General features: G+C 33.7%; 2 protein-coding genes across 5 annotated transcripts; both read left to right on the top strand.

The window, feature by feature from the left end:
- LOC109356566 (brefeldin A-inhibited guanine nucleotide-exchange protein 5-like) lies at nt 1–21264 on the top strand. Of its 4 annotated transcripts, none has more exons than XM_019599952.1 (33): nt 8–465; nt 674–755; nt 945–1191; nt 1286–1407; nt 1492–1550; nt 2574–2631; nt 2711–2795; nt 2894–3097; nt 3176–3234; nt 3321–3390; nt 3472–3540; nt 6196–6318; nt 6405–6458; nt 6547–6635; nt 6764–6860; nt 6961–7059; nt 7162–7353; nt 7470–7580; nt 7670–7854; nt 8146–8769; nt 8951–9368; nt 9797–10036; nt 10119–10242; nt 10323–10471; nt 10831–11184; nt 17195–17361; nt 17451–17713; nt 18456–18622; nt 18716–18829; nt 19424–19560; nt 19652–19970; nt 20767–20862; nt 21014–21264. In XM_019599952.1, exons 1-33 carry the CDS (start codon nt 354–356, stop codon nt 21074–21076), a joined length of 5352 nt encoding a protein of 1783 aa, XP_019455497.1. In that variant the 5' UTR covers nt 8–353; the 3' UTR covers nt 21077–21264. The 4 variants fall into 4 exon arrangements, with proteins under 4 accessions (XP_019455507.1, XP_019455516.1, XP_019455497.1 ...); XM_019599981.1 differs by lacking the exons at nt 10323–10471; nt 10831–11184 and adding exons at nt 15323–15471; nt 16072–16428 and having other exon boundaries at nt 9–465; XM_019599971.1 differs by lacking the exons at nt 17195–17361; nt 17451–17713; nt 18456–18622; ... (3 more) ...; nt 20767–20862; nt 21014–21264 and adding exons at nt 11604–11770; nt 11852–11956; nt 12023–12140 and having other exon boundaries at nt 2–465.
- Nucleotides 22752–25026, top strand: LOC109356558 (glucan endo-1,3-beta-glucosidase 5-like). Its single transcript, XM_019599940.1, has 2 exons — nt 22752–23174; nt 23830–25026. Exons 1-2 carry the CDS (start codon nt 22828–22830, stop codon nt 24998–25000), a joined length of 1518 nt encoding a protein of 505 aa, XP_019455485.1. The 5' UTR covers nt 22752–22827; the 3' UTR covers nt 25001–25026.

Genomic DNA, 25837 nt, shown 5'->3' with positions numbered 1-25837 from the left:
CCTCCTAGAGTCCTAGGTACTATTACTAAGAAATGTATTGCACTCTTCCAAATTCCAAAGATTATTAGTGTTCTAAAATCTGAGCTTGAAAATATGAAATTATTTGAAAAGTGGGTGTCAAAACATTGAGTCATAAAACATCGAGTCATAGAACATTACACACATATTCAGATCTACACTCTTCTTTCTTTCCTTTCAATTCTTCCATTTCATTTCTCAGATCTCTCTTACTTTTCATCCCTTCCATTCTCTCATTTCTCTTCAATTTCGCATGATCTGAATTCATCTACATTTTCCTCGATTTCCGATTCCGATTTGACGAGTAATTGGTTGCGATTTCGAGTGAGAAGAAAATGGCTGGAGGTGCAGCCGGTGGTTTTCTGACTCGATCATTCGATTCTATGCTCAAGGAATGTTCTGGAAAGAAGTATCCTGAGCTTCAGAAAGCTATTCAGAATTACACAGGTTCTAGATCCTTATTGTTTTCTTCAATTTCCTATGTTTTTAATTTTGAATACTTGTTTCATTTGATTTTATGTTTTAGCTGAGATAAGATAATTAACTGTTTCAGTGTTCAATTGATAGGATTGATCCTTTAATTTATGTAATTATGATGCTACTGGTAATTTCATTTGCATGTTTAGTTATTTTTGGTGTTCTGTTATCTTTCCAGAGATTACTAAAGAAGCTAGCCAGAGAAAGCAACCTGTTTCAAGCGAGGCGAATCAAGCGGCGCCCTCAGCCGAATCTGCTAGGTAAATATGTTTTAGATAAACCATTGAACATTGATATCACATTTTGAATATTAGTACTTGAATGTGATAAACTAGGTTACGGCGAAGGCAAACGAATAATGGATAATGAATAATCTTTATTCAGTGAAAGTTACATCAAGCTTTCTATTAATAATAACATTTGAATTATTTTGGTTTGTTTTATACTAGCACGGAAGAAACTCAAGATGGAGCGGCTACTACTACAGAAGCAGGTCAGTCACAGAAGGCTGAGCATGTTCCTGATGCAGCAGATCATGGCTCTAGCAAGCCTAAAAGTGGAAATATTACCCTTGTCTTAGCTAGCGCTGGCAATACACTTGATGGAGCTGATGCTGAACTTGTTTTAAATCCACTTCGAATTGCATTTGAGACAAAGAACTTGAAAATCCTAGAAGCTGCTTTAGATTGTCTTCATGTATGCGCATGCTTTATTAACTCTACTCAATAAGTTGTTAAACTAGTCCTTTTAATCGCTACGATGCATAATCATTCTAAACTGTTGAATACAGAAACTTATTGCATATGACCATTTGGAGGGAGATCCCGGGTTAGATGGTGGTAAAAATGTCCCATTGTTTACAGATATCCTAAACATGGTTTGTGGTTGTATTGACAATTCATCACCTGACAGGTATACAAATCACTACACATTGGTTATTCTGCCTAAATATATGTTTCTTGTTATATTTATTCATTTTTAAGAATCAACTTGCAGTACTGTTCTCCAAGTGCTGAAGGTACTTCTTACTGCTGTGGCTTCCTCAAAATTCAGAGGTGTGTTTATTGTATTAGGAATGAATCCCTTATTTTTTATGTATGCCTGCTGACAACATGTTATATCCATGGATATACAATCTATGGTCATGAAGAATATAATTCTTCAATGTGCAGGAAATCAACAGATTTGCTGTTCATGTGAATGATTAATATGATGTCCATTTAAATTTTGAAGTATAGAAGGAGGTTTTAGCAAAGGCAGCTTTGTTTACATATTTAAATATTTTATTATTTTCTTAATGTTAATGAGAATTTTACAATTATTTTATGACCTTGGCGTAGTTGGATGGAAACACAACGGTAAAAAAATGTAGACTGAGCATATTCTTATCTCTATATGTGAAATATCTGAAGAAGTAAAGATGTTTGGTAGGAAACGTTTCTTTTTTAGAGGCATAAAAGGTTTAGATAGAAACACGTGTTTGGAGTTGCAATAGAAGATTGACAATCATGGTTGTTTCTGTTACCCATGCCTATTTTGTACAGACAATTCATGATGAGTTGAATTTTTTGAAGAATGAGCTTAGATAATTTAATGAGCTGAGAGCCCCTCGTTCCCATTTATGCTGCTAGCCTCAGGGTTCCTCTGCCTGCCTTTAGGTTTTGGTTTGACTTGATTCTCTTCATTTTATTGTAGTTCTTATTATCAAATTCAAGCTGAGACTTGCAAGTGCTCTGATTAGGATTGATTGGGAAACACTTAAACTATTGTGCCAAGAAAAGGAAAAAGAAACTAAATTAACAGAGAAGATAAGATTACTAATCATTCCTGCTTTCCCTTCAAGTGTTGTAGCAATTTGTGTAAAATCAGATGCTCGGAGAATTGAAGTTGTACAAATTAATTGTATTTCCTATACTTGTGTATTTGTTGTGCTGCCCTTTTACCGTTTCAACATAATCATTTATGTTAGTCCTCTATGGTACTCTATTATGCTTTTCTTTGTTTTAATATTATTTATATATTTCTTTCTTTCTTTCTTCTTTTTTGTGTGATTTTAAATCTTTATTTATCTTATTCAGTTCATGGCGAACCTTTGCTTGGAGTTATTAGAGTATGCTACAATATTGCTCTGAATAGGTATTAATCATTTCTATTCTGTCTCCAAGGACTGTAATTATTAATATACATTACTCAAATTTGTTGTTCAAATTTGTAGCAAGAGTCCTATAAACCAAGCAACATCAAAGGCGATGCTGACACAGATGATAAGCATCACTTTCAGGAGAATGGAGACCGATCTGGTGGGATTTTTTATTATTTTTAAATTCCTTAGTGTAAGCATATTTGGTTTATTGCTTCTGCAGTAAAAGAAATTAGTAATGCCTATAACAATTTACAGGTTGAAACTTCATCTGGTTCTGGTGGACATGCAATTACAAAGGCAGCTTCACAAGAGAACTTAAACACAAAGTCTGATGAAATTTCCACGGGAGACGCAAATGAGAAAGAAACGACTTTAGGTGATGCACTCAGCCAAGCCAAGGATACATCTCCAACATCTCTTGAGGAACTTCAAAATCTTGCTGGGGGGGCTGATATCAAAGTAAATAATTTTTATAGTAATGTATCTAATCCCCTATAGCATGTTCTTATTATGACAAGATTGTATTGTGTTATATAGGGCTTAGAAGCTGTACTGGACAAGGCTGTGCACACCGAAGATGGTAAAAAGATAACACGGTATGACTATGAAACTATACATTGGGTTATCTATTGTATTTTTCACTCAGATTTTTGCTCAAACTATTATTTTTAATTCTGTCAAGTGGGATTGATTTGGAGAGCATGGGTATAGTTCAACGTGATGCTTTGTTGGTATTCCGCACTCTTTGCAAGGTTGGTTCTCTCGCTCTTATACTTGAATTGTGGTTGATTAATTGTGCACATATATTACACTCCCTACCTTTAATTTGGCAGATGGGTATGAAGGAAGATAATGATGAAGTTACAACCAAGACAAGGATATTATCACTTGAGCTTCTGCAGGTTATACAATGATTCCAGCTTCTGCTACTTGTTATTTAATAGGCGTTGGCAAATAATGAAGTAATTAATAGGTTTCAAGACGAAGCAACATAAAATAAACCGAATTTTTTAGCGGGATATTCAGTTTGAAAACTTACTACTAATGCGTGCAAGACTATAAGTGTACAGTTTTGTCATCAAGTGATAAAAAGAAAGATCCATCCCATGGTGACTGGAAATAATTATTAATTAATTTTATTTAATTATTTAAACATAGAATAATTTGGAAAGATAAAATATATATTAAATAAAAAAGGATGGCCTAGTACACAAGGCTCCTTAGTGGGGTTTGGGGAGGGTAGATGTACACAACCTTACCTTACAAGTGGAGTGTCTATTTCTAGGATTTGAACCCGTAACCTCATAGTCACCAAACAACAATCTTACCTTTGTGTCAAACTCACTTCTAAAATAAATGTTAAATAAAAGATTAGGCATGATAAGAAAGTTCAGAGTTGGGAGTACCTCATTGATGTAAATGAATTGTAATTAACTGCACCCTTTATCAAAATTTATGTTAAGATGGATTACCCAATAATAGGTAGTGTTCTCTCTTGAGATGCATAACTAATGCTCAATTGAAGCCAATACGTATACTGGTTGTACGATATTCAAGCAAACCCTTTTCTTGTGTCCTTTTCCAATTGCTCTATGGCAACCTAATCCGACCCTCAAAAGTCTAAGACTACTCTCGTGAATTAGGATTTAAGTTCAATTATTGTAGATATGATATTTTGGTTCTCCTCTTGGTGCTTCCCCAATATATCCTTGAGATGTAAATAAGTTACCAACAAACTTACATGAATAAAACATGCTAATAACCAAATCACAATGCTCAATAAAAGATAAAAACAATTATTTATTCATGACATTATGTCAATGGGCATAGCCCAGAAACTAAAGAAACTACTCAACCATGTTAAGAGCCCAAATCATATATAACATGTTTCTAGACATGGAGAGATAGCTATGAAGAAGAAAATAAATTAAAATAAAAGCTATCTATGCCTCTGCCTTATGGCTTTGGTCTCTAAATTGTCTCTCTCAATTGATGTGGTGTTGTGAATTGTGTGTTCCTTCTTCATGTTGCTCTCTATTTGTAAGTGATGGGAACTAGGAATCTAATATTCTATTTTCCAAATTCAATCTTCATAAAGATAAAAATCCAATTTTTGCATAATCAACATTTGATTTATCTTTGCAATCCCGATTTATTAAATTGGATTAAATTCAATTTAAATCTTGAATTATCATATTTTTTTTATAAATCCTTTTCATACCTGAAGCTCATTTCATTAAATCTGCACAAAATAGCAAATAACCCATGCTTAATCTGAACTAAGTTATAATGCAACATTGATTAATTAGAATCACAATTTAGATAGTAATTTGTATGTAAAATACGGACTAAATATGATGTATTTTCACAAAATCAATTAATACATCAGAAGTCAGAACATAATGTTCCTTGCTTGTAGTCATGCAGATATGTGCTTTACTTTCTTATGAACCAACTTTCTGGTCCATTTGATTTTCTGTGGCAAGTGGCTGACTGTGTTCAATGATATCTTAACTGAGATCTACAATCAAATTTATTATTGAGATGATGTGAGGAAAGAAAATTTATAATATTATTATGTATTCAGTTTGAAAAGGCTTTGTTATTGTTGTTCTTATTTGTATTTAAATGCAAAATTGTCAGAGCCTTATGGAAGGATGATTGTTATTTTCCTTTTATTATTCTTTGAACTCATTCTCTCATTCTAATAAATTTTCTCGGTGTAGCAGAAAAAGAAGTTTTGTGTTAGATAGTAGTTTACAAATGTAATGTTGTAAACTCGGAGGTATGTATCAAACAATCAGGTGCTGAAGTTGTTTGTTGCAAAGAGTTGCTAGGGCTGGGTTACTATTTTTATCATGGAAGTGTATAGTGTATGCATATTCATTGGGGGTGGACTAGTTTGAACCAATTCATAGAATTATTATTGCCACAATGTGGATAGTGGTGGATTTCTTTACCCAAACAGTAGATAAAAAAATAAATTCTTCTGGATCCTTTAAGTAAACCATTATTCGTGAAAGTTAGAAGGATAAATATGTGAATCAAAATACATGAGAGAAGAAAATAAGAGTCTCATCCTGGAAACTACAAGGGTTGGAAAAGTTGGTAGATGAGTAAGTAACTAAGTGGTCTCGTATGTTACATATTTATTAGAATGCTTCAATGGAATTTAACACCAGTTGGTAGCCACCATAAAGGGTCGTCAACAGAAAATACAAAATGAAAAGTAAACAATATGAAAGATGGTTTTAATTAGGGAGCGGGGCAGGGTCTCTAAAAGCTTTGCAAAAAAATCAGCTATCAGCTACTGCTATTATGCTCTTGGTTCAAGAAATAGCATGCTGAGCGTCAATATGGTGACACAATTTGTTTCATATTGGCGATTAATTTAAATTCTGAGTGTCCATTAGAAAGCTAGGTTCTAGCGTTAATTAGGAGTAGGTGGGGTAGGAACACACCTGATATATAATAATCAATCTCGTTCTACAGTTGTTATTCAAGCTTCTCAATCTGCGTTACTTTTTTACTGCTCATATTTTTATGTTGTTTGACAGGGTTTGTTGGAGGGAGTTAGCCACTCATTTACAAAGAACTTCCATTTTATTGATTCAGTGAAGGCATATCTTTCATATGTGTTGTTGCGTGCTTCAGTTTCACAATCTCCTGTCATATTTCAGGTTTTGTTGAATTGGGATAATATCTCTTCACTTATGTTGAAGGATGTATGTGTAAATTTTGTAATATTCGTCTTCTTTTTTGGCAGTATGCAACTGGAATATTCCTGGTACTGTTATTGCGATTCAGGGAGACTCTCAAAGTATGTCATTTTGCAGAGCTTCTCAGAAGAGTAAAAATGATAATTTGATGTGTCTCATTTGGTTTTATGCCACTCTTTTTGTTTTCAGGGTGAAATAGGCATCTTTTTTCCATTGATTGTTCTTAGACCATTGGACGGTTTAGATTTTCCTGTCAACCAAAAACTTAGTGTTCTTCGGTATGATGTTCTTCCCCATTGGTTAAAATTGCTTGCACTTCGTCTGTGAATTTCTATTAATGAACCCATGATATGTTGTTTGCCATTTCTTTTCCTTATTTTTAATTTGGTTTATCATGGGTTTTCAGGATGCTAGAGAAAATCTGTAAGGACCCACAGATGCTTGTTGACATCTTCGTGAATTATGACTGTGATCTTGAGGCCCCAAACTTGTTTGAACGAATGGTATAACCTTAGTTTTTCTATGGTATTATTGATATGAATTAAATCAGTTATGACTTCAGTAAATATAATAATCTCTGTTGTCTTCCAATTTAACTTGTAGGTTACAACTCTTTCCAAAATTGCTCAAGGGACTCAAAATAACGATCCAAATTCAGTTGCTGTTTCTCAAACAGCTTCCGTTAAAGGTTCATCGCTTCAAGTAGGTTTCGTTGGTTACTTTTTCCTTGAAAGTTAGAAGTTCATCAAATGATTGTTTTTTTGATCAAGTTTTTCATCGGTCCCATTTTCTTTATCTTTTTAGGGTCTTGTGAGTGTGCTTAAATCACTGGTTGATTGGGAGCAATCACATCGAGAATCAGAAAGGTTAAAGAATAACCTACAAGAAGGGGTTTCAGCTGAAGATTCTTCTGACATAAGACCCAAGGAAGATGTAAGCAATGATTTCGAGAAAGCTAAGGCCCATAAATCCACATTAGAGGCTGCCATTGCTGAGGTACTGAATATGCTCTTTAAACTTCTTGTCAGGGAAGGAGACTTTATCTTAACCTCTGGTTGCATAATAATCATGCTGTATTCAAGGGCTTACTTATGGTTTTAATTATTTTTTAGTTCAACAGGAAACCAATGAAAGGGGTGGAATATCTAATATCAAATAAGTTGGTGGACAACGCACCTGCTTCAGTTGCTCAGTTTTTTAAAAACACTCCCAATTTGGACAAGGTTGTAAACCTCATTCAATATAGTTTAGTTCGTGATTTACAATTAGATTCAAATTTGGTCTGGAATATATAACTTTTGACTTCTTTCAGGCTACAATTGGTGACTATTTAGGTCAACATGAAGACTTCCCCCTTTCTGTGATGCATGCTTATGTAGATTCTATGAAATTTGCTGGTATGAAATTTGATACTGCTATCCGGGAGTTTCTTAAAGGGTTCCGACTTCCTGGGGAAGCTCAAAAGATAGATCGAATCATGGAAAAGTTTGCAGAGAGGTAATGGCTTTTTTGTACATACAAGTTGCCTTCATTCCCATTTGCCTAGGTGGGGTTGGTTGTCTGTATCTAGACTTATGATTGGGCATATAATATATTTATTTATAGCAAATCAAACACACCATAAATGTCAAATATTGGTTGATTGTTAGCTCAAATTGATTAATTTCAATTGTTTCAAGACTCTGGTTTATGCATTTAGTCTCTACTTGTTATTTCATGGGTTTTCTACCTGTACCAATAATTTATGCCTTTTCTATGTACTAATAGCAGTGCTGTTGTCTATGGCAGATACTGTGCAGACAACCCGGACCTATTTAAAAATGCAGATACAGCATATGTTCTTGCTTATGCTGTTATCATGCTAAATACTGATGCTCATAACCCAATGGTGTGGCCTAAGATGTCCAAGTCAGATTTTGTTCGCATGAATGCCAGGGATGAAGCGGACGAATGTGCTCCTAGGGAACTGCTAGAAGAGATCTATGATTCCATTGTCAAAGAAGAGATTAAAATGAAAGATGACACATCTTTAATTGGGAAAGGTAGCAGACAGAAGTCAGAAGGTGAAGAAGGACGTCTTGTCAGTATTCTTAACCTGGCACTCCCCAAAAGGAAGTCATCAGCAGATGCCAAGTCTGAAAGTGAGGCCATCATTAAGAAAACACAAGCTATATTCAGGAGTCAAGGGGTGAAAAGAGGAGTTTTCTACACTGCTCAGCAGATTGAACTTGTAAGGCCCATGGTAGAAGCTGTTGGGTGGCCTTTGCTTGCTACTTTCTCTGTAACTATGGAGGAAGGTGAGAATAAGCCTCGTGTTGTTCTGTTGATGGAGGGCTTTAAAGCTGGCATACATATTACGTATGTGCTTGGAATGGATACCATGCGCTATGCTTTTTTAACATCTCTGGTCAGGTATGATATTTTCCTGCATCTGCAATCCCAAAACCATATTGTTTTGACCATAGGCTATTTGCCTTTTAATTTCAACCTTTTCATACCAAGTATCATGTTTTGTGCATGAGAATACATGATGGTAACTTTGATGATTGGGACCGTTAACTATATTCATTTAGTTTCTTTGTTGACACCTCAGGTTTACTTTTTTGCATGCCCCCAAGGAAATGCGCAGTAAGAATGTCGAAGCTTTGAGGACACTGTTGGTTCTTTGTGACTCAGACATTAACTCTCTTCAAGACACATGGAATGCAATTCTGGAATGTGTTTCTCGCCTTGATTTTATAACAACTACTCCTGCAATTTCTGCCACTGTCATGTATGGATCAAACCAAATCTCTAGGGATGCCGTTGTTCAATCTCTGAGAGAGTTAGCTGGAAAACCTGCTGAACAAGTTTTCACAAATAGTGTCAAACTACCTAGTGATTCAGTTGTGGAATTCTTCACTGCTCTCTGTGGTGTATCAGCTGAAGAGCTAAAACAAACTCCAGCTCGTGTTTTCAGCTTGCAAAAGCTTGTTGAAATTAGTTATTACAATATGGCTCGTATACGTATGGTATATCTTCTATCAGCTGAAATTGCACTTATTTGCTTCATTATTTTGACGTTTTGCATCTTGTAAATTACTTTTAGTAGTATTTTCTACATACTTTACTTTTTGAGCTATTTGAGTTTCATTGTTGTTAATTTTTGTTCAATGTATTGACTCACATTTAATGTGTTCTAAAAGCCTTTGACATGGATTAATTGAATTAGTTTATGCATATATAATGAGAGAATATACAAATTGTATGAAAGTTTTGACAACTACTGTGGAATAATTTGAAAATGTGATTTTGCTAAAGCTATATTTTAACATCAACATGAATAAGCCTTAATCCAGTTAGATTTGTTGACCTCATGCATGCTTCATCCTAGGTAACAATAATGTCTTTTGATGCTGCTCTAAATGCATTTCTAAGCTCTAATTATTATGTTTTTCAGGTCTGGGCTAGAATCTGGTATGTTTTAGCAAATCATTTTATATCAGCTGGTAGTCATCATGATGAGAAAATTGCTATGTATGCCATAGATTCTCTAAGACAACTTGGTATGAAGTATTTGGAGCGTGCTGAATTGGCCAATTTCACATTCCAAAATGATATCCTCAAACCATTTGTTATTCTCATGCGTAATAGTCAAAGTGAATCCAAAAGGAGGCTAATTGTTGATTGCATTGTTCAGGTTAGTGGTGTAAAGTTCCAATTTTTTTTCCATTTGTGATTAATGTCATTGGATATTTTAACTATAATTCTGGTTATTGCAGATGATAAAATCTAAGGTCGGAAACATAAAGTCTGGGTGGCATAGTGTATTTATGATTTTTACAGCTGCGGCAGATGATGAATTGGAGACAATTGTTGAGAGTGCATTTGAAAATGTTGAGCAGGGTAGGAATGACTTTCTTTGATTTTGTCATTGCAGTATTCTGTTGCCATTGTGGTGTATCTAACACAATGAAGTTTTACAGTCATCTTAGAACACTTTGATCAAGTGGTGGGAGACTGTTTCATGGATTGCGTGAATTGTCTGATCAGGTTTGCCAGCAATAAAAGTTCACATCGTATTAGCTTGAAAGCTATTGCACTCCTGCGAATCTGTGAAGACCGTCTTGCTGAGGTTTGTCCAGTGTTAGAAATTGCATTTTTACATTGAAAGAATATTGTTATATCAACATCCTGTAAGTTTTACCGACTACACTATCCTGAGATCTATTTTAATGATGTTATACAAACTCATATATGTCCCTTGCTGGAGAGTTTCATTAATACTCCTGGAGTATTACACATAAACTGTTACAGGTAGCATCTGTAATCATATACATGCTGTTGGATCAAAAAAATAAATATTATTAAATTTTAAATGAATGATTAAAAAGCTTCCCAGATTAGTACCTTAGGAGTATTTTAGGATGACTATTTGTTCCTTTCCTTATGTTAATACTCCTATTTCTAAATGGATTTATTTGTCAACTTAAGGGTCTTATTCCTGGAGGTGTTTTAATGCCTTTTGGTGCCGATCTGGAAGCAACTTTGGAAGTAAGTGAGCATTATTGGTTCCCAATGCTGGCTGGTTTATCTGACCTAACATCAGATCAGAGACCTGAGGTCAGAAGTTGTGCACTTGAGGTCTTATTTGATTTACTGAATGAAAGAGGTAGCAAGTTCTCTAGATCATTTTGGGAGAGTATTTTCCACCGAGTTCTATTCCCAATTTTTGATCATGTGAGATATTCTGGAAAGGAGGATTTTATTTCTACTGATGGTTGGTTTCGTGAAACAAGCATACATTCACTTCAGCTGCTATGTGACCTTTTCAACACATTCTACAAGGTAAATAACTAGTATGGTATTGTGTTTCTTGTATTTTTGTGACCTTATTGTCTAGCATTAGACACATCAATGAGGGCATGCTAATCTTGATACTGAATTTTAGTAATCTAACTCAGTATATAACAGCTACCAGGATAACCTGGTACCTTGCACAAACTCAAGTATGTACTACAAGATTGAAATAACAGTTTTAAATGCAACATTTGATTTTTAGAATTTTGGTGCTTTCCAGCTGTTTTTAACTTTTAAAAGCAGATTTTTTTATACTCTCAGGGAGCTTTACATTATTATTTTTAGATTATATTAGAAGCTCTACCAAACACAGTTGCTTTCTTGGATTAGATGCATGTATCATCTTTAATCAAATTATATGGAATTTGAGGTATTCAGTATTTACAACATGGGGAGTCTTTCTCCAGGAGGTTTGTTTTATGCTGCCACCACTGCTTGGTTTGCTGTTAGATTGTGCCAAAAAGACAGATCAAACAGTGGTCTCAATTTCTCTCGGTGCTTTGGCGCATCTTATAGAAGTTGGCGGACATCAATTCAGTGACAGTGACTGGGACACATTGCTTAAAGGCATAAGGTGAAAAGTTGTCATTTTCTGAAGTTCCTATGTGGTTATTCTGATATTTACTATAATTTATTTCATTAATCTGATCTCCAGAGATGCTTCATATGCTATCCAACCTCCAGAGCTGCTTAATGCTTTGAGTATTGAAAGTATGAGAAATCATGGAGGCATCATTGGAGATTCTGAGGCCAATACAGGTGGCAGTGATACCAATAAGTCGATTAATAATGACATAGCAACTGGCCATCAACTTGATGTGAATGATACTGGGAAATTATCCCCACTGACATCCACAAATACAAGTGCTGACAGTGTAGAAGGTTCAGTGTTGCAGACAAATTTAGATCAGCCTGAAGGTTAGAATTATTAAATTTTTAGTTGGGTGCTTGTATAAGCATGCTCATCTCTTCAGTCAGATGACTGAGAAGCAGTATCAATTATTGAATGGACTGGTTGAACAAGAAACAAGCTCATCGGAGAACACAGTAAAACTGAAATGGCCAATTTCAAGTCCCCTCCCTCATGCTGAGACTTTATAAGCTACTTTAAAAAGGAAAATGAAATGTGGACTGTTATCAATTGCAACTGAAGAATAAGTGAACACTTTTTTTTTACATTAAGCAATTGTATATTGAAATTTCTATTTGCACAGAAACATAATCAACAGAGACCTCACAGATTCAACTATTTAATAAAAATATTACTGTTCTCCTTTCTTTCTTGGTTAAGGAAAATGAAATGTGGACTGTTATCAATTGCAACTGAAGAATAAATGAACACTTTTTTTTACATTAAGCAATTGTATATTGAAATTTCTATTTGCACAGAAACATAATCAACAGAGACCTCACAGATTCAACTATTTAATAAAAATATTACTGTTCTCCTTTCTTTCTTGGTTAAGGAAAATGAAATGTGGACTGTTATCAATTGCAACTGAAGAATAAGTGAACACTTTTTTTTTACATTAAGCAATTGTATATTGAAATTTCTATTTGCACAGAAACATAATCAACAGAGACCTCACAGATTCAACTATTTAATAAAAATATTACTGTTCTCCTTTCTTTCTTGGTTAAGGAAAATGAAATGTGGACTGTTATCAATTGCAACTGAAGAATAAGTGAACACTTTTTTTTTACATTAAGCAATTGTATATTGAAATTTCTATTTGCACAGAAACATAATCAACAGAGACCTCACAGATTCAACTATTTAATAAAAATATTACTGTTCTCCTTTCTTTCTTGGTTAAGGAAAATGAAATGTGGACTGTTATCAATTGCAACTGAAGAATAAGTGAACACTTTTTTTTTACATTAAGCAATTGTATATTGAAATTTCTATTTGCACAGAAACATAATCAACAGAGACCTCACAGATTCAACTATTTAATAAAAATATTACTGTTCTCCTTTCTTTCTTGGTTAAGGAAAATGAAATGTGGACTGTTATCAATTGCAACTGAAGAATAAGTGAACACTTTTTTTTTACATTAAGCAATTGTATATTGAAATTTCTATTTGCACAGAAACATAATCAACAGAGACCTCACAGATTCAACTATTTAATAAAAATATTACTGTTCTCCTTTCTTTCTTGGTTAAGGAAAATGAAATGTGGACTGTTATCAATTGCAACTGAAGAATAAGTGAACACTTTTTTTTTACATTAAGCAATTGTATATTGAAATTTCTATTTGCACAGAAACATAATCAACAGAGACCTCACAGATTCAACTATTTAATAAAAATATTACTGTTCTCCTTTCTTTCTTGGTTAAGGAAAATGAAATGTGGACTGTTATCAATTGCAACTGAAGAATAAGTGAACACTTTTTTTTTACATTAAGCAATTGTATATTGAAATTTCTATTTGCACAGAAACATAATCAACAGAGACCTCACAGATTCAACTATTTAATAAAAATATTACTGTTCTCCTTTCTTTCTTGGTTAAGGAAAATGAAATGTGGACTGTTATCAATTGCAACTGAAGAATAAGTGAACACTTTTTTTTTACATTAAGCAATTGTATATTGAAATTTCTATTTGCACAGAAACATAATCAACAGAGACCTCACAGATTCAACTATTTAATAAAAATATTACTGTTCTCCTTTCTTTCTTGGTTAAGGAAAATGAAATGTGGACTGTTATCAATTGCAACTGAAGAATAAGTGAACACTTTTTTTTTACATTAAGCAATTGTATATTGAAATTTCTATTTGCACAGAAACATAATCAACAGAGACCTCACAGATTCAACTATTTAATAAAAATATTACTGTTCTCCTTTCTTTCTTGGTTAAGGAAAATGAAATGTGGACTGTTATCAATTGCAACTGAAGAATAAGTGAACACTTTTTTTTTACATTAAGCAATTGTATATTGAAATTTCTATTTGCACAGAAACATAATCAACAGAGACCTCACAGATTCAACTATTTAATAAAAATATTACTGTTCTCCTTTCTTTCTTGGTTAAGGAAAATGAAATGTGGACTGTTATCAATTGCAACTGAAGAATAAGTGAACACTTTTTTTTTACATTAAGCAATTGTATATTGAAATTTCTATTTGCACAGAAACATAATCAACAGAGACCTCACAGATTCAACTATTTAATAAAAATATTACTGTTCTCCTTTCTTTCTTGGTTAAGGAAAATGAAATGTGGACTGTTATCAATTGCAACTGAAGAATAAGTGAACACTTTTTTTTTACATTAAGCAATTGTATATTGAAATTTCTATTTGCACAGAAACATAATCAACAGAGACCTCACAGATTCAACTATTTAATAAAAATATTACTGTTCTCCTTTCTTTCTTGGTTAAGGAAAATGAAATGTGGACTGTTATCAATTGCAACTGAAGAATAAGTGAACACTTTTTTTTTACATTAAGCAATTGTATATTGAAATTTCTATTTGCACAGAAACATAATCAACAGAGACCTCACAGATTCAACTATTTAATAAAAATATTACTGTTCTCCTTTCTTTCTTGGTTAAGGAAAATGAAATGTGGACTGTTATCAATTGCAACTGAAGAATAAGTGAACACTTTTTTTTTACATTAAGCAATTGTATATTGAAATTTCTATTTGCACAGAAACATAATCAACAGAGACCTCACAGATTCAACTATTTAATAAAAATATTACTGTTCTCCTTTCTTTCTTTTCCAAAATGATATCCTCAAACCATTTGTTGTTCTTATGCGTAATAGTCAAAGTGAATCCAAAAGGAGGCTAATTGTTGATTGCATTGTTCAGGTTAGTGGTGTAAAGTTCCAATTTTTTTTCCATTTGTGATTAATGTCATTGGATATTTTAACTATAATTCTGGTTATTGCAGATGATAAAATCTAAGGTCGGAAACATAAAGTCTGGGTGGCATAGTGTATTTATGATTTTTACAGCTGCGGCAGATGATGAATTGGAGACAATTGTTGAGAGTGCATTTGAAAATGTTGAGCAGGGTAGGAATGTCTTTCTTTGATTTTGTCGTTGCAGAATTCTTTTGCCATTGTGGTGAACCTAACACAATGAAATTTTACAGTCATCTTAGAACACTTTGATCAAGTAGTCGGAGACTGTTTCATGGATTGCGTGAATTGTCTGATCAGGTTTGCCAACAATAAAAGTTCACATCGTATTAGTTTGAAGGCTATTGCACTCCTGCGAATCTGTGAGGACCGTCTTGCAGAGGTTTGTTCGGTGTTGGAAATTGCATTTTTACAGTAGAAGAATAACGTTCTTTTGATGTTATCTAAATTACCAGAATGAGAATGGATATATGCTATTTTTATATCAATGTCCTGTAAGTTTTACCCACTACACTAGCCTGAGATCTATTTCTATAATATGTTTATTCAAACCCATATATGTCCCCCTTGCTGGAGAGGTTATTACATATGCTCGGAGCATTACACTACTCATAAGTTGCTACAGGTAGCACTGGCTCCTGTAATCATATACACACCATTGGATCAAAAAATAAATATTTTTAAAAAAATTAATGGTTACAAACCTTCTCAGGTAAGTACTCTGGGTCTATTATATGAGACATTTCATAGTGAAAAGAACACCTTTGGCATTGATATCATGTCGCTACCACTGTACATGTCAGAATTTTGTGGGGAAACTGTGGGGAGCATTCTAGCTTTTCTCCTGATCTGGAGTAGTTTATATAGAACTGTACATTATTTCAATATTTGAAAACTTTATTTGTTTACTGCTGTCAGTAATTGGTTCCTTTCCTTACGTTAAACCCTATCTTAAATGGATTTATGTCTTTGTCAACTTAAGGGTCTTATTCCTGGAGGTGCTTTAATGCCTATTGATGCCGATTTGGATGCAACTTTGGATGTAACTGAGCATTATTGGTTCCCAATGCTGGCTGGTTTATCTGATCTAACATCAGACCCAAGACCTGAGGTCAGAAGTTGTGCACTTGAGGTCTTGTTTGATTTACTGAATGAAAGAGGTAGCAAGTTCTCTAGATCATTTTGGGAGAATATTTTTCATCGAGTTCTATTCCCAATTTTTGACCATGTGAGACATGCTGGAAAGGAGGGCTTTAGTTCTACTGATGACGATTGGTTTCGTGAAACAAGCATACATTCACTTCAGCTGCTATGCGACCTTTTCAACACATTCTACAAGGTAAAGAACTAAAACAGTATTGTTTTCTATTCTTGCGAATTTTCTGATTGGCCTTATATGTAGACTAGAGCATTAGATGCATCAATGAGGGGGCTTGTTAATCTTGATACTAAATTTTAGCAATGCTACTCAGCATATAGCAGCTGCCAAGGATAACACGTTACCTTGCACAAAACTCAAGTACTGACTTCAAGATTGAAATACAAGTCTTGAAAGCAACATTTACTTCTGGATTTTGGTGCTTTCTTCAGATCAAATATAACAGGGGGATGCATGGAGTGCTCTATGAAATTTCCGATTTTATTACAATGAATTAAGTTATTCCATTTAATGCAGTATTTTTTTTCTTTTGAAAGATTTGGATTTATCCAACATGTTTAGAGCTGATTTGTATTTGTTCAACAAGATTTCCATCCACTGTTTTCTTTTGTTGTTGAAAATTAATAAACAGGAAATGGATATAAAATAATTGCTGTAATACTTTACTTCATGAAACTTTTATATTTAGGGTCATTGACGTGGGAATATCTCTAACTTACTATTTGATGTACATGCCATTTGAATGCCGTCTTACTCAAAGGGTAAATTTATTTGGATGATGTCTTGTTTGAAAAATTGTGCATGGACTCTTAGTTTCTTGGATTAGATGCATGTGACATTTTTAATCAAACTATATGGAATTTGAGGTATTCAGTATTTAAATTTTGTGAGTTATCTAATTATTATTAAATTTAAAAAGATTATTCATGAGGAATCTTTCTTCCAGGATGTTTGTTTCATGCTGCCACCGCTACTTGGTTTGCTGTTAGATTGTGCCAAAAAGACAGATCAAACAGTGGTCTCAATTTCTCTTGGTGCCTTGGCGCATCTTGTAGAAGTTGGTGGACATCAATTTAGTGACAATGACTGGGACACGTTGCTTAAAAGCATAAGGTGCAAAATTATCTTATTTTCTGATGATCTGATGTGGTTATTATGATATTTTTAACTACAATCCACTTTCATTTAATCTTGACTTTCAGAGATGCTTCATACACTACCCAACCTCTAGAGCTGCTTAATGCTTTGAGTTTTGAAAATCTGAGAAACCATGGAGGCGTTATTCGAGATTCTGAGGCCAATGCCGGTGACAGTGGTACCAGTAAGTCGATTGACAATGAGGTAGTGAGTGGCCATCAACTTGATGTCAATGATAATGGAAAATTATCCACACGGGCATCCTCAAATACAAATGCTGATGGAGTTGAAGATTCAGTATTGCAGATGAATTTAGATCCGTCTGAAGGTTAGAGCATTTTTAAATTTTTAGTTGGGTTCTTCTTTAGGCATGCTCGTGTTTTCAGTTAGATAACTGAAGGCAGTATTAATTATCAAATGAACTGATCAAACAAAAAACAAGCATATTGAATAGTAATAAACACAGAAATGGCTGATTCAAAATCTCCACCCCTCCTGCTGAGACTTCATAAGCTACATTAAAAAGAAAAAGAGTAAATACTCATTTTAGTCCCTCATATTTTTCGACCTTACCAGTTTAGTCCTTCAAAAAATAAAAGACCTAAAATGATCTCAAAAATTTCAAACGTGAGTCAAATTAGTCCTTTTTAGCATGTTTTACAACACTTGGTAGAGACTAATTTGACCCTAAAAAGGACTAATTTGACTCACATTTGAAATTTTTGGGGACCATTTTAGGTCTTTTCTTTTTTGAAGGACTAAACTGGTAAGGTTGAAAAATATGAGGGACTAAAATAAGTATTTACTCAAAGAAAAATAAGGTGCAGACTGGCATCAATTTAACTGAAGAATAAATGCATATGCTTGTGATGTTAAGGAATTGTATATTGAGCATTGCTATTTGCACAGATACAAGATCAACACAGACCTCACAGATACATTTTAATAATTATTTTGAGTGTTATTTCTCTCTCTCTTGGTTAGTGCAAAAAGTTATTAAATACTTGGTCTGTGAAGATTCTGTTCGTGATTTATCTGTGCAACTATAATTTATGTGCTTGTTGTTGTAGCCCTTCCATCTCCATCAGCACAATCTCCCAAACCTGCAGATGGAGTAGGCCTCCAACGGAATCAAACGTTTGGTCAACGATTCATGGACAATATCTTCCGTAGAAATCTTACTTTAAAATCTGAAAGCCGTGTATCAGATGCTTCTCAACCATCTTCTCCGGTTCAGGTATTATACTATCTTATTATGGTAAAGTGGCAATATACTATTTAATTTTGGATTATCTTGTGAATAATAACTTTTATTTTGCTTCATTTTTAGGTTGCTGATGCGGTAGAGCCATATACCAAGAATGAGGAGAGTCCTTTGCTTGTAGTTGTCCGAGGAAAGTGCATTACACAATTATTGCTGCTTAGTGCAATTGATGGTATTCAGGTTTGTATGTTAATTTCTTCTTTGTGTGGATCTCATATTCTGAGGTTAACCTAGATTTAGTGTAGGCAGGTAAGATGATCAGTTTTGAAGATTTTTGCATTTGAAAATGAGAACTTCTTTGTCAGCTCTGCTGCAACTTATTTGTTTGCTCAGAGCTTGTTTGGGATAATGGGCGAATTGAGAAGGCTGCCCCTGTCCTCCAACCTAATTTGCCAATTATTTGCATGCTCAGAGTCTGTTTGGGATAATGGGGAGCCGAGGAGGCTCCCCCCTTTTTTCCTTCCAATAAAAGGCCTTAGAAAACCTTCACTGTGAGGAACTGCTTCTTCGCTCTGCATGTGGGGAAATGATTGAAAGTGTAATTTGAAACCTACCATTTTAAATATACTTGATGGTGGATGGATGGTGAGGGACTGAGGGAAAAGCTTTAGAATCCATCTCCTAGCCGTAGCATAAAAAAATAATATTCTCGATGTGAGTTTAATGGTTAGAATAAATTTTGAGCTTTGGCCCAGTTTCAATGTCCAGTGTCAGTAATGGGGAGTGAGAGATTTGATATCTTTATCCCAATTAAGTTTTTCTAATTATTTGCAGAAGAAATATTGGACCAAGTTAAAATCAGCACAGAAGATTGCTGTAATGGATATTTTGCTGTCTTTGTTGGAGTTTGCTGCTTCATATAACTCATCCACCAACCTCAGAACTCGAATGCATCAAATTCCTGATGAAAGGTAGTGAAAAAACTAATTATCTATCTGCCTTCATTTCATTCTGTTGGAATTTGTTTACCTTTGGAAATGAATCTGAGTTATTCTTGGACAGGCCACCGGTAAATCTTCTTCGTCAGGAATTAACTGGTACTGGGATATATCTGGACATCTTACAGAAAGCAACTTGTGGGTTTGAAACAAACAAAGAGTCTGATGGATCTCAAGATACTAATTCTATAGCGGATAATGGCTCTAGTATTACTCAACATTCTGACGGAGAAGAGAAATTTGAAAGGATAGCTGAGGAAAAACTGGTGTCATTCTGTGAACAGGTTCTCAGGGAGGCATCTGATCTCCAGTCAACAACTGGAGAAACCACTAACATGGATATCCACCGTGTCTTGGAAATGCGTGCTCCAATCATCGTTAAGGTATGAAGTTAACACTCTGTGGTAGTATATAAAGGTTATAAGTTTACCTACATTCATTTCATTATCGTGGTGTTGTCTGTCATACCCTGGATTAATGCATTGTAAACTTCACCAGCGAATGTATAAATAAAATAAGAATCGATTGCCTATCAAAAAAATGATTGATTGTTTATCTGTCTAAAGAGTTTTACACTTACTATGAATAATATATTATGCCAGCTGTGTAAAATCTGTTAAAAGCTTTTTATCATAGATGAAAAGCCTTAAATATTTTCACGACATCACACTTGTTTCCAGATTGCATAAACAGAATTACACTAAATAGTGGATCAGTCTTAAACTCAATAGTATATTTAGAAATTATGTATTTGTAGACTGATATTGGTTTAGTTCTCATAAAGAATACTACATCTTCCTACCTTCGTGTAAGAAGCACAAACTCTAGTCTTCTTTTCACTCTTTACTGGTATGTGCTGCCTTCATCAATGAACAGCTACCTTATAACAGATGATGTTCTGTCCATGACAGCATTAAGGGAGTTTCCATCTCCTATATGTAGAGAGAGATAGGACGCAGTCGTGCTATATTATTTATTTTATTCTTGTGCCATTGTGTTCCTAACCTTCCTGTCTTACTTTCCTTCACAATTTTTTTCCTTTAAGAAATCAAAGAAATGGGTACTTAGCTTGTGGTTTTACCTGTTTCAGTTGCTTGCTTTTCCATCTAATTCGATGAAATTTGTTACAGTTTATGTTTATTATTGATAAATGAATTTTATCATTTTTCTCTCTTTCAGGTGCTTCAAAGCATGTCTTTTATGAACAATAAGATCTTCAGAAGGCATCTAAGAGAATTCTATCCTTTGCTAACTAAACTTGTTTGCTGTGACCAGGTAATTTCTTGTTTCTACAATTATAGGCTGCATTTAATTGATAATTTTTGCTTAAGGAAATGGGTGCTATAAACAGTTTTTCCCCCTCTTTCTTTATTCATAAAGCATTCAGTCCTCATGTGATAAACTGAGTATCCTTTGTTTTCATCAGATGGATGTTCGTGGAGCTCTTGGTGATCTATTCCAAGCCCAACTGAAAGCTCTTTTACCATAGCTATCTTATAATACTGCTATTAGGATTCTCAGATAAATTAATTCTTCACTGCATTGCCAATATCAATTTTGGCTCCCCTGGAAATAAGATATATATTATAGTCTTTTGATATTTGTTCATTTTATAAAATTTTGTGCTTGCGCCAATGGTTTGTTGAAAGACAATAGAAATGTAATTTTGGTTTCATCCCTTCCTACCTCTTAATTTTCCTTTGCACTTACTCATTTGTTTCTTCACTTATGCTAATGGTAGCCTTATTATTTACTGAATCAAAATGTTCAGCACATTCTGAAAACCTCCTTGTGAAACTAACTCGGTGGCGATTCCAGTTAACCTGTGAAATTCGGATATATGCAGGTCACTTCTATTTAAAGGAAAATTTACTTAATACTTAGTGGATATAAAATACAAAATAACTTGATAAGCACGATATTAACCAATAAATAAGTAGTGAATATTGAGCACAATTGACCTAGAATCTAGAAAATGACAGCTTTTCTTATGTGAGTGGAAGAAACAAAAAGAAGGAATTTCTTTTCCCTTTTATTACTTTTTGCATATAAAAAAATCCTGTCCAAAAGTTTGTCTTAGCTGGGTCATGTTCAGTACATTGAAACATGATTCTGGTAAAAGAGTTAGGGGATAATATATGAATGGTAAAAAAGTTTAAAATTCACGCACCGTTAGTGTAAGATTTTTTTACATTGTCAGTATATTATTTATCATTGATTTGTGTTACTTTTGTAGAGAATCAATAATATTGATTTGTGTTACTTTTGTAGAGAATCAATAATTGTTAACAAATAAGTGAAAATGATTTGCTGATAGTGTAAAATCAATTATAGTGTGTACACATATTATTATAAATGTTAAAAGGAGAATAATGGAGATAATCTTTTATAAACAATGAATTATTATACGACTTCAGCGGAACTTGGAAAGTTATTGACATACTGATTAAGCTATAACAACTACTGTTGGGTTTTTCCTAATCATAGTCCTATTTTATTTAATCATTTTAGTTTTAGTTATTGTCAATCATGTTTCAACACCATAATTAGTCATACCGTCAATTAATATGATACTTGTCACATGTTGATGTTGGCTACTACAATTAAAATTTTAGAACATATATAAGTACAAAAACCTAAAAACAAACTATAAGGAGTAAAACAAAAATTCGATATATTTTATGGAAAAATATATAGCGAAATAAAAATATTTGGTGCAAAGGACTTTTAGTTGCCTTTTAGATCAGCATATGAATCATTTTCAGCTGCCTTGTAGTTTGATTCTACCTTCCTTTGCTAGATTGTTCTCGTTCTTCTACCACATGCATTTTGTGGAACATAATCCTCTATTCTAACAACTATGTCTCTTCCTATCTCTATCAAATACACGTATACTAAGTAATATAACTTTATTTTTATTTAATTAAATAATACATTTTAATCGATCTGTGATATAAATAAGGATATGGACCAGGACAACATATCTTCATTCACATTTTATATAAAGAATAAAAGAGCCATGTAATGATGTTATCCATCTGGTTTTGGAATCAAGTACTTTGTTGTGTCTTTATGCAATTCTTTACGTAACTTTCTACTTAATAAAAGGACACGATCTTTTTATCCTTTACAACTTTGATCACTCTATTCTATTCAGAATAATCAACTTCATATAGATAGGTATGTTGGGTCAAAGAGAACTATAAAATATAGGTAAGTAAAGGCACCAAAAAAGACAAAATGGGGTTTCAACGTTTTACCATGTTTTTTTTGTTAGCACTTATTATACTAAGCCAAGGTTTGGTAAAGGGTACTCATGGCTTTGCATGCAACTGGGGTTTGCGTTCAACACATCTTCTTCCACCTAAAATAGTTGTGAAACTAATGAAGGACAATGGGTTCAAACAAGTGAAGCTTTTTGAAGCTGATGCAGGAGCACTTAAGGCTCTTGGGAATTCTGGTATTCAAGTCATGGTTGGCATACCCAATGACATGTTAGAGTCTCTTGCAAGCAATGTCAATGCTGCTATTGCTTGGGTCAACCAAAATGTTTCTAATTACATCTCAAAAAATGGGGTCGATATAAGGTAACAAACTAGTTTTTCTACTTCTACACCAACTTTTGAAAACAATATTTGGCATTGTATATATTTATCTTTTACCACCATATAAATTTACGGTGCGTCCAATGAAGAGTATGTTTGGCACAATGGTAAGATTGTTACTTAATAACAATAAGGTTACGGTTTCAAATCCTGAAAACGATAAGACTGCATATATCTATTCTCTACAGACCTCACCAAGTGGGGCACTAGCCGCCTATTATTCTTTGAATAGACTATGTGGCTGTTGTATGTCTGGCTAAGGACAGATCATTAATGTAGCACTCGATAATCATGTTAAAATGAGATAGAACATGATTTTCTTATGTTTGATTGCGTATCAGATAATTAAATAGGACAAAATATAAGACTTGGAAGTTAAAAAAATAAAATATTTTGATTCCACTAAAATGGTGAAAAAATTGAACATTTTGGAACATGATATTAGGTTCAACCAATACTCAAGATAACCTACTAACAATGGACTTTATATGTCCATAAAAAGTGGATTTATATTTAAATGCTTGCAATTCTATCTTAATTCAAATGCTTATTGTGATATAATTTAAGAACCTGTGTTTGAGAAAATTTCAGCAAATGAATTGCATTTTTCACAAGTGTTGATTTGTAAAACTCTCAGGTATGTTGCTGTGGGTAATGAAGCATTTCTAAAAACATACAATGGTAGATTTGTGAATGCCACATTTCCAGCAATCCAAAACATTCAAGCAGCACTTATAAAAGCTGGCTTAGACAGAAAAGTTAAGGTCACTACACCTCTAAATGCAGATGTGTACCAAAGTGATAGTGGCCTTCCATCAGGTGGAAACTTTAGGCCTGATATTCAAGACCAAATGATCTCAATAATCAAGTTTCTTTACCAAAATGCTGCTCCTCTTACCTTTAACATATACCCTTTTCTCAGCCTTGATGCTGATCCAAACTTCCCTAAAGAGTTTGCTTTCTTTGATGGTTCTGCTGACCCTGTAGTTGATGGTTCCATAAGTTATACCAATGTGTTAGATGCAAACTTTGACACACTCATTTCAGCTCTTGAAAAAAATGGTTTTGGTTCAATACCTGTCATAATTGGAGAAGTTGGTTGGCCAACAGATGGAACAGCAAACGCCAATAAAAAGAATGCTCAAAGGTTCAATCAAGGCCTAATTGACAGAATAATCAAAAGACAAGGAACTCCTAAGAGATCAACCCCACCAGATATTTATGTATTTGGTTTCATAGATGAGGCTGCTAAGAGCATTGAGCCTGGCCCTTTTGAGAGACATTGGGGTATCTTCAACTTTGATGGATCCATAAAATACCCTTTGAATTTGGGTGGTGGAAAATCATTGGTTGCTGCAAAAGGTGTCAATTATTTGCCAAAAAAATGGTGTGTGATGTCAGATCAAGCAAATGTTATGGATCCTGGTTTGGCAGATAGTTTGAGCAAAGCATGCACATATGCTGATTGCACTAGTCTTTCACCTGGCTCATCATGTAGTGGATTAGACACAAAGGGTAATGCTTCATATGCATTTAATATGTACTATCAGAACATGGATCAGAAAAAAGATGCATGTCAATTCAATGGTTTATCAGTCATAACTAGTACAAATCCTTCGCCCCCTCAAAGTACTTGCCATTTTGAGATCATGATTGATCTTAGCAAGCATGAAAATAAGTCCACCACCACCACCACCACCACCACTACCACCACCACTTCTTTGGCTGCACCAAAAATGAAAATGCACTCAATGGTCATGCCATTATCCACCTTCATGTTCACTATCATGTTATCTCTATGTATGTAATTTTATTTGTGTTGTGCACAAATTCACACCACCATAAATACTTGTCTAATTCTTTTTTTTTTTGGTTATATTATTACTTGCATGTGGATTTTCAATCTCATTATTATGAATTGAATGTATAAATAATTTTATTGGCCTTGGTAACTCTAAGCTTTTATATTTACCCTCTCCTTTGTTTTTTTTTTGCTATACTATTATCTCACTTTGTTTAGAGGAGTGACATAGTATAGAGCAAAACTACAAGTATATATATTTATTACTTATAACTTTTAAAAGAAACATATATATAGTTATTGGATACATGTTATATGTTTTATCATTTTTATATTATTATTCCAAAACATAATTTAACAATAGTATAAAAAAAACTTAAATATTTAAGGTAACTAGATATATGATATGTAATACAACAGTTAATAAAAAAATCTAGTGATATTTAACTATAATATGACCAAGTCCAATGTGTTTAAGGCAGTGTTATAAAACTCGGCTCGAACTGGTCCGACCGATTCAACCGTGAACCGAACATGTAACTGATTCGAGCCTCTCATCTAGCTGGTTTTTGCATGAATCGGGTTGACTCGGTCAGATTAAGCCTAAAACTAGCGACTTGGATGGTCGGATCGACCAAGTCAATTAAATTTTTTTTTTTTAAAGATACAACCAAATCGATGTTGTTTTCCAGTTAAAACAAGTATATTTATGTTTGTCATTTGTTAGTTTACATTATAACAAAATCTTCATTATTTAATTAAATTTTAAACTTATTATATGTTTTTGTTGTAGTTAAAACATAGTTCATATGTTGTTTGATGATGTTATCAACTTACTTGTGTC

The sequence above is a fragment of the Lupinus angustifolius genome, chromosome LG01 (genome assembly GCF_001865875.1).
Source record: "Lupinus angustifolius cultivar Tanjil chromosome LG01, LupAngTanjil_v1.0, whole genome shotgun sequence".
Taxonomy (NCBI): domain Eukaryota; kingdom Viridiplantae; phylum Streptophyta; class Magnoliopsida; order Fabales; family Fabaceae; genus Lupinus; species Lupinus angustifolius.
The sequence above is the reverse complement of the archived record's forward strand: the minus strand, read 5'-3'. Positions and strand labels throughout refer to the sequence as shown.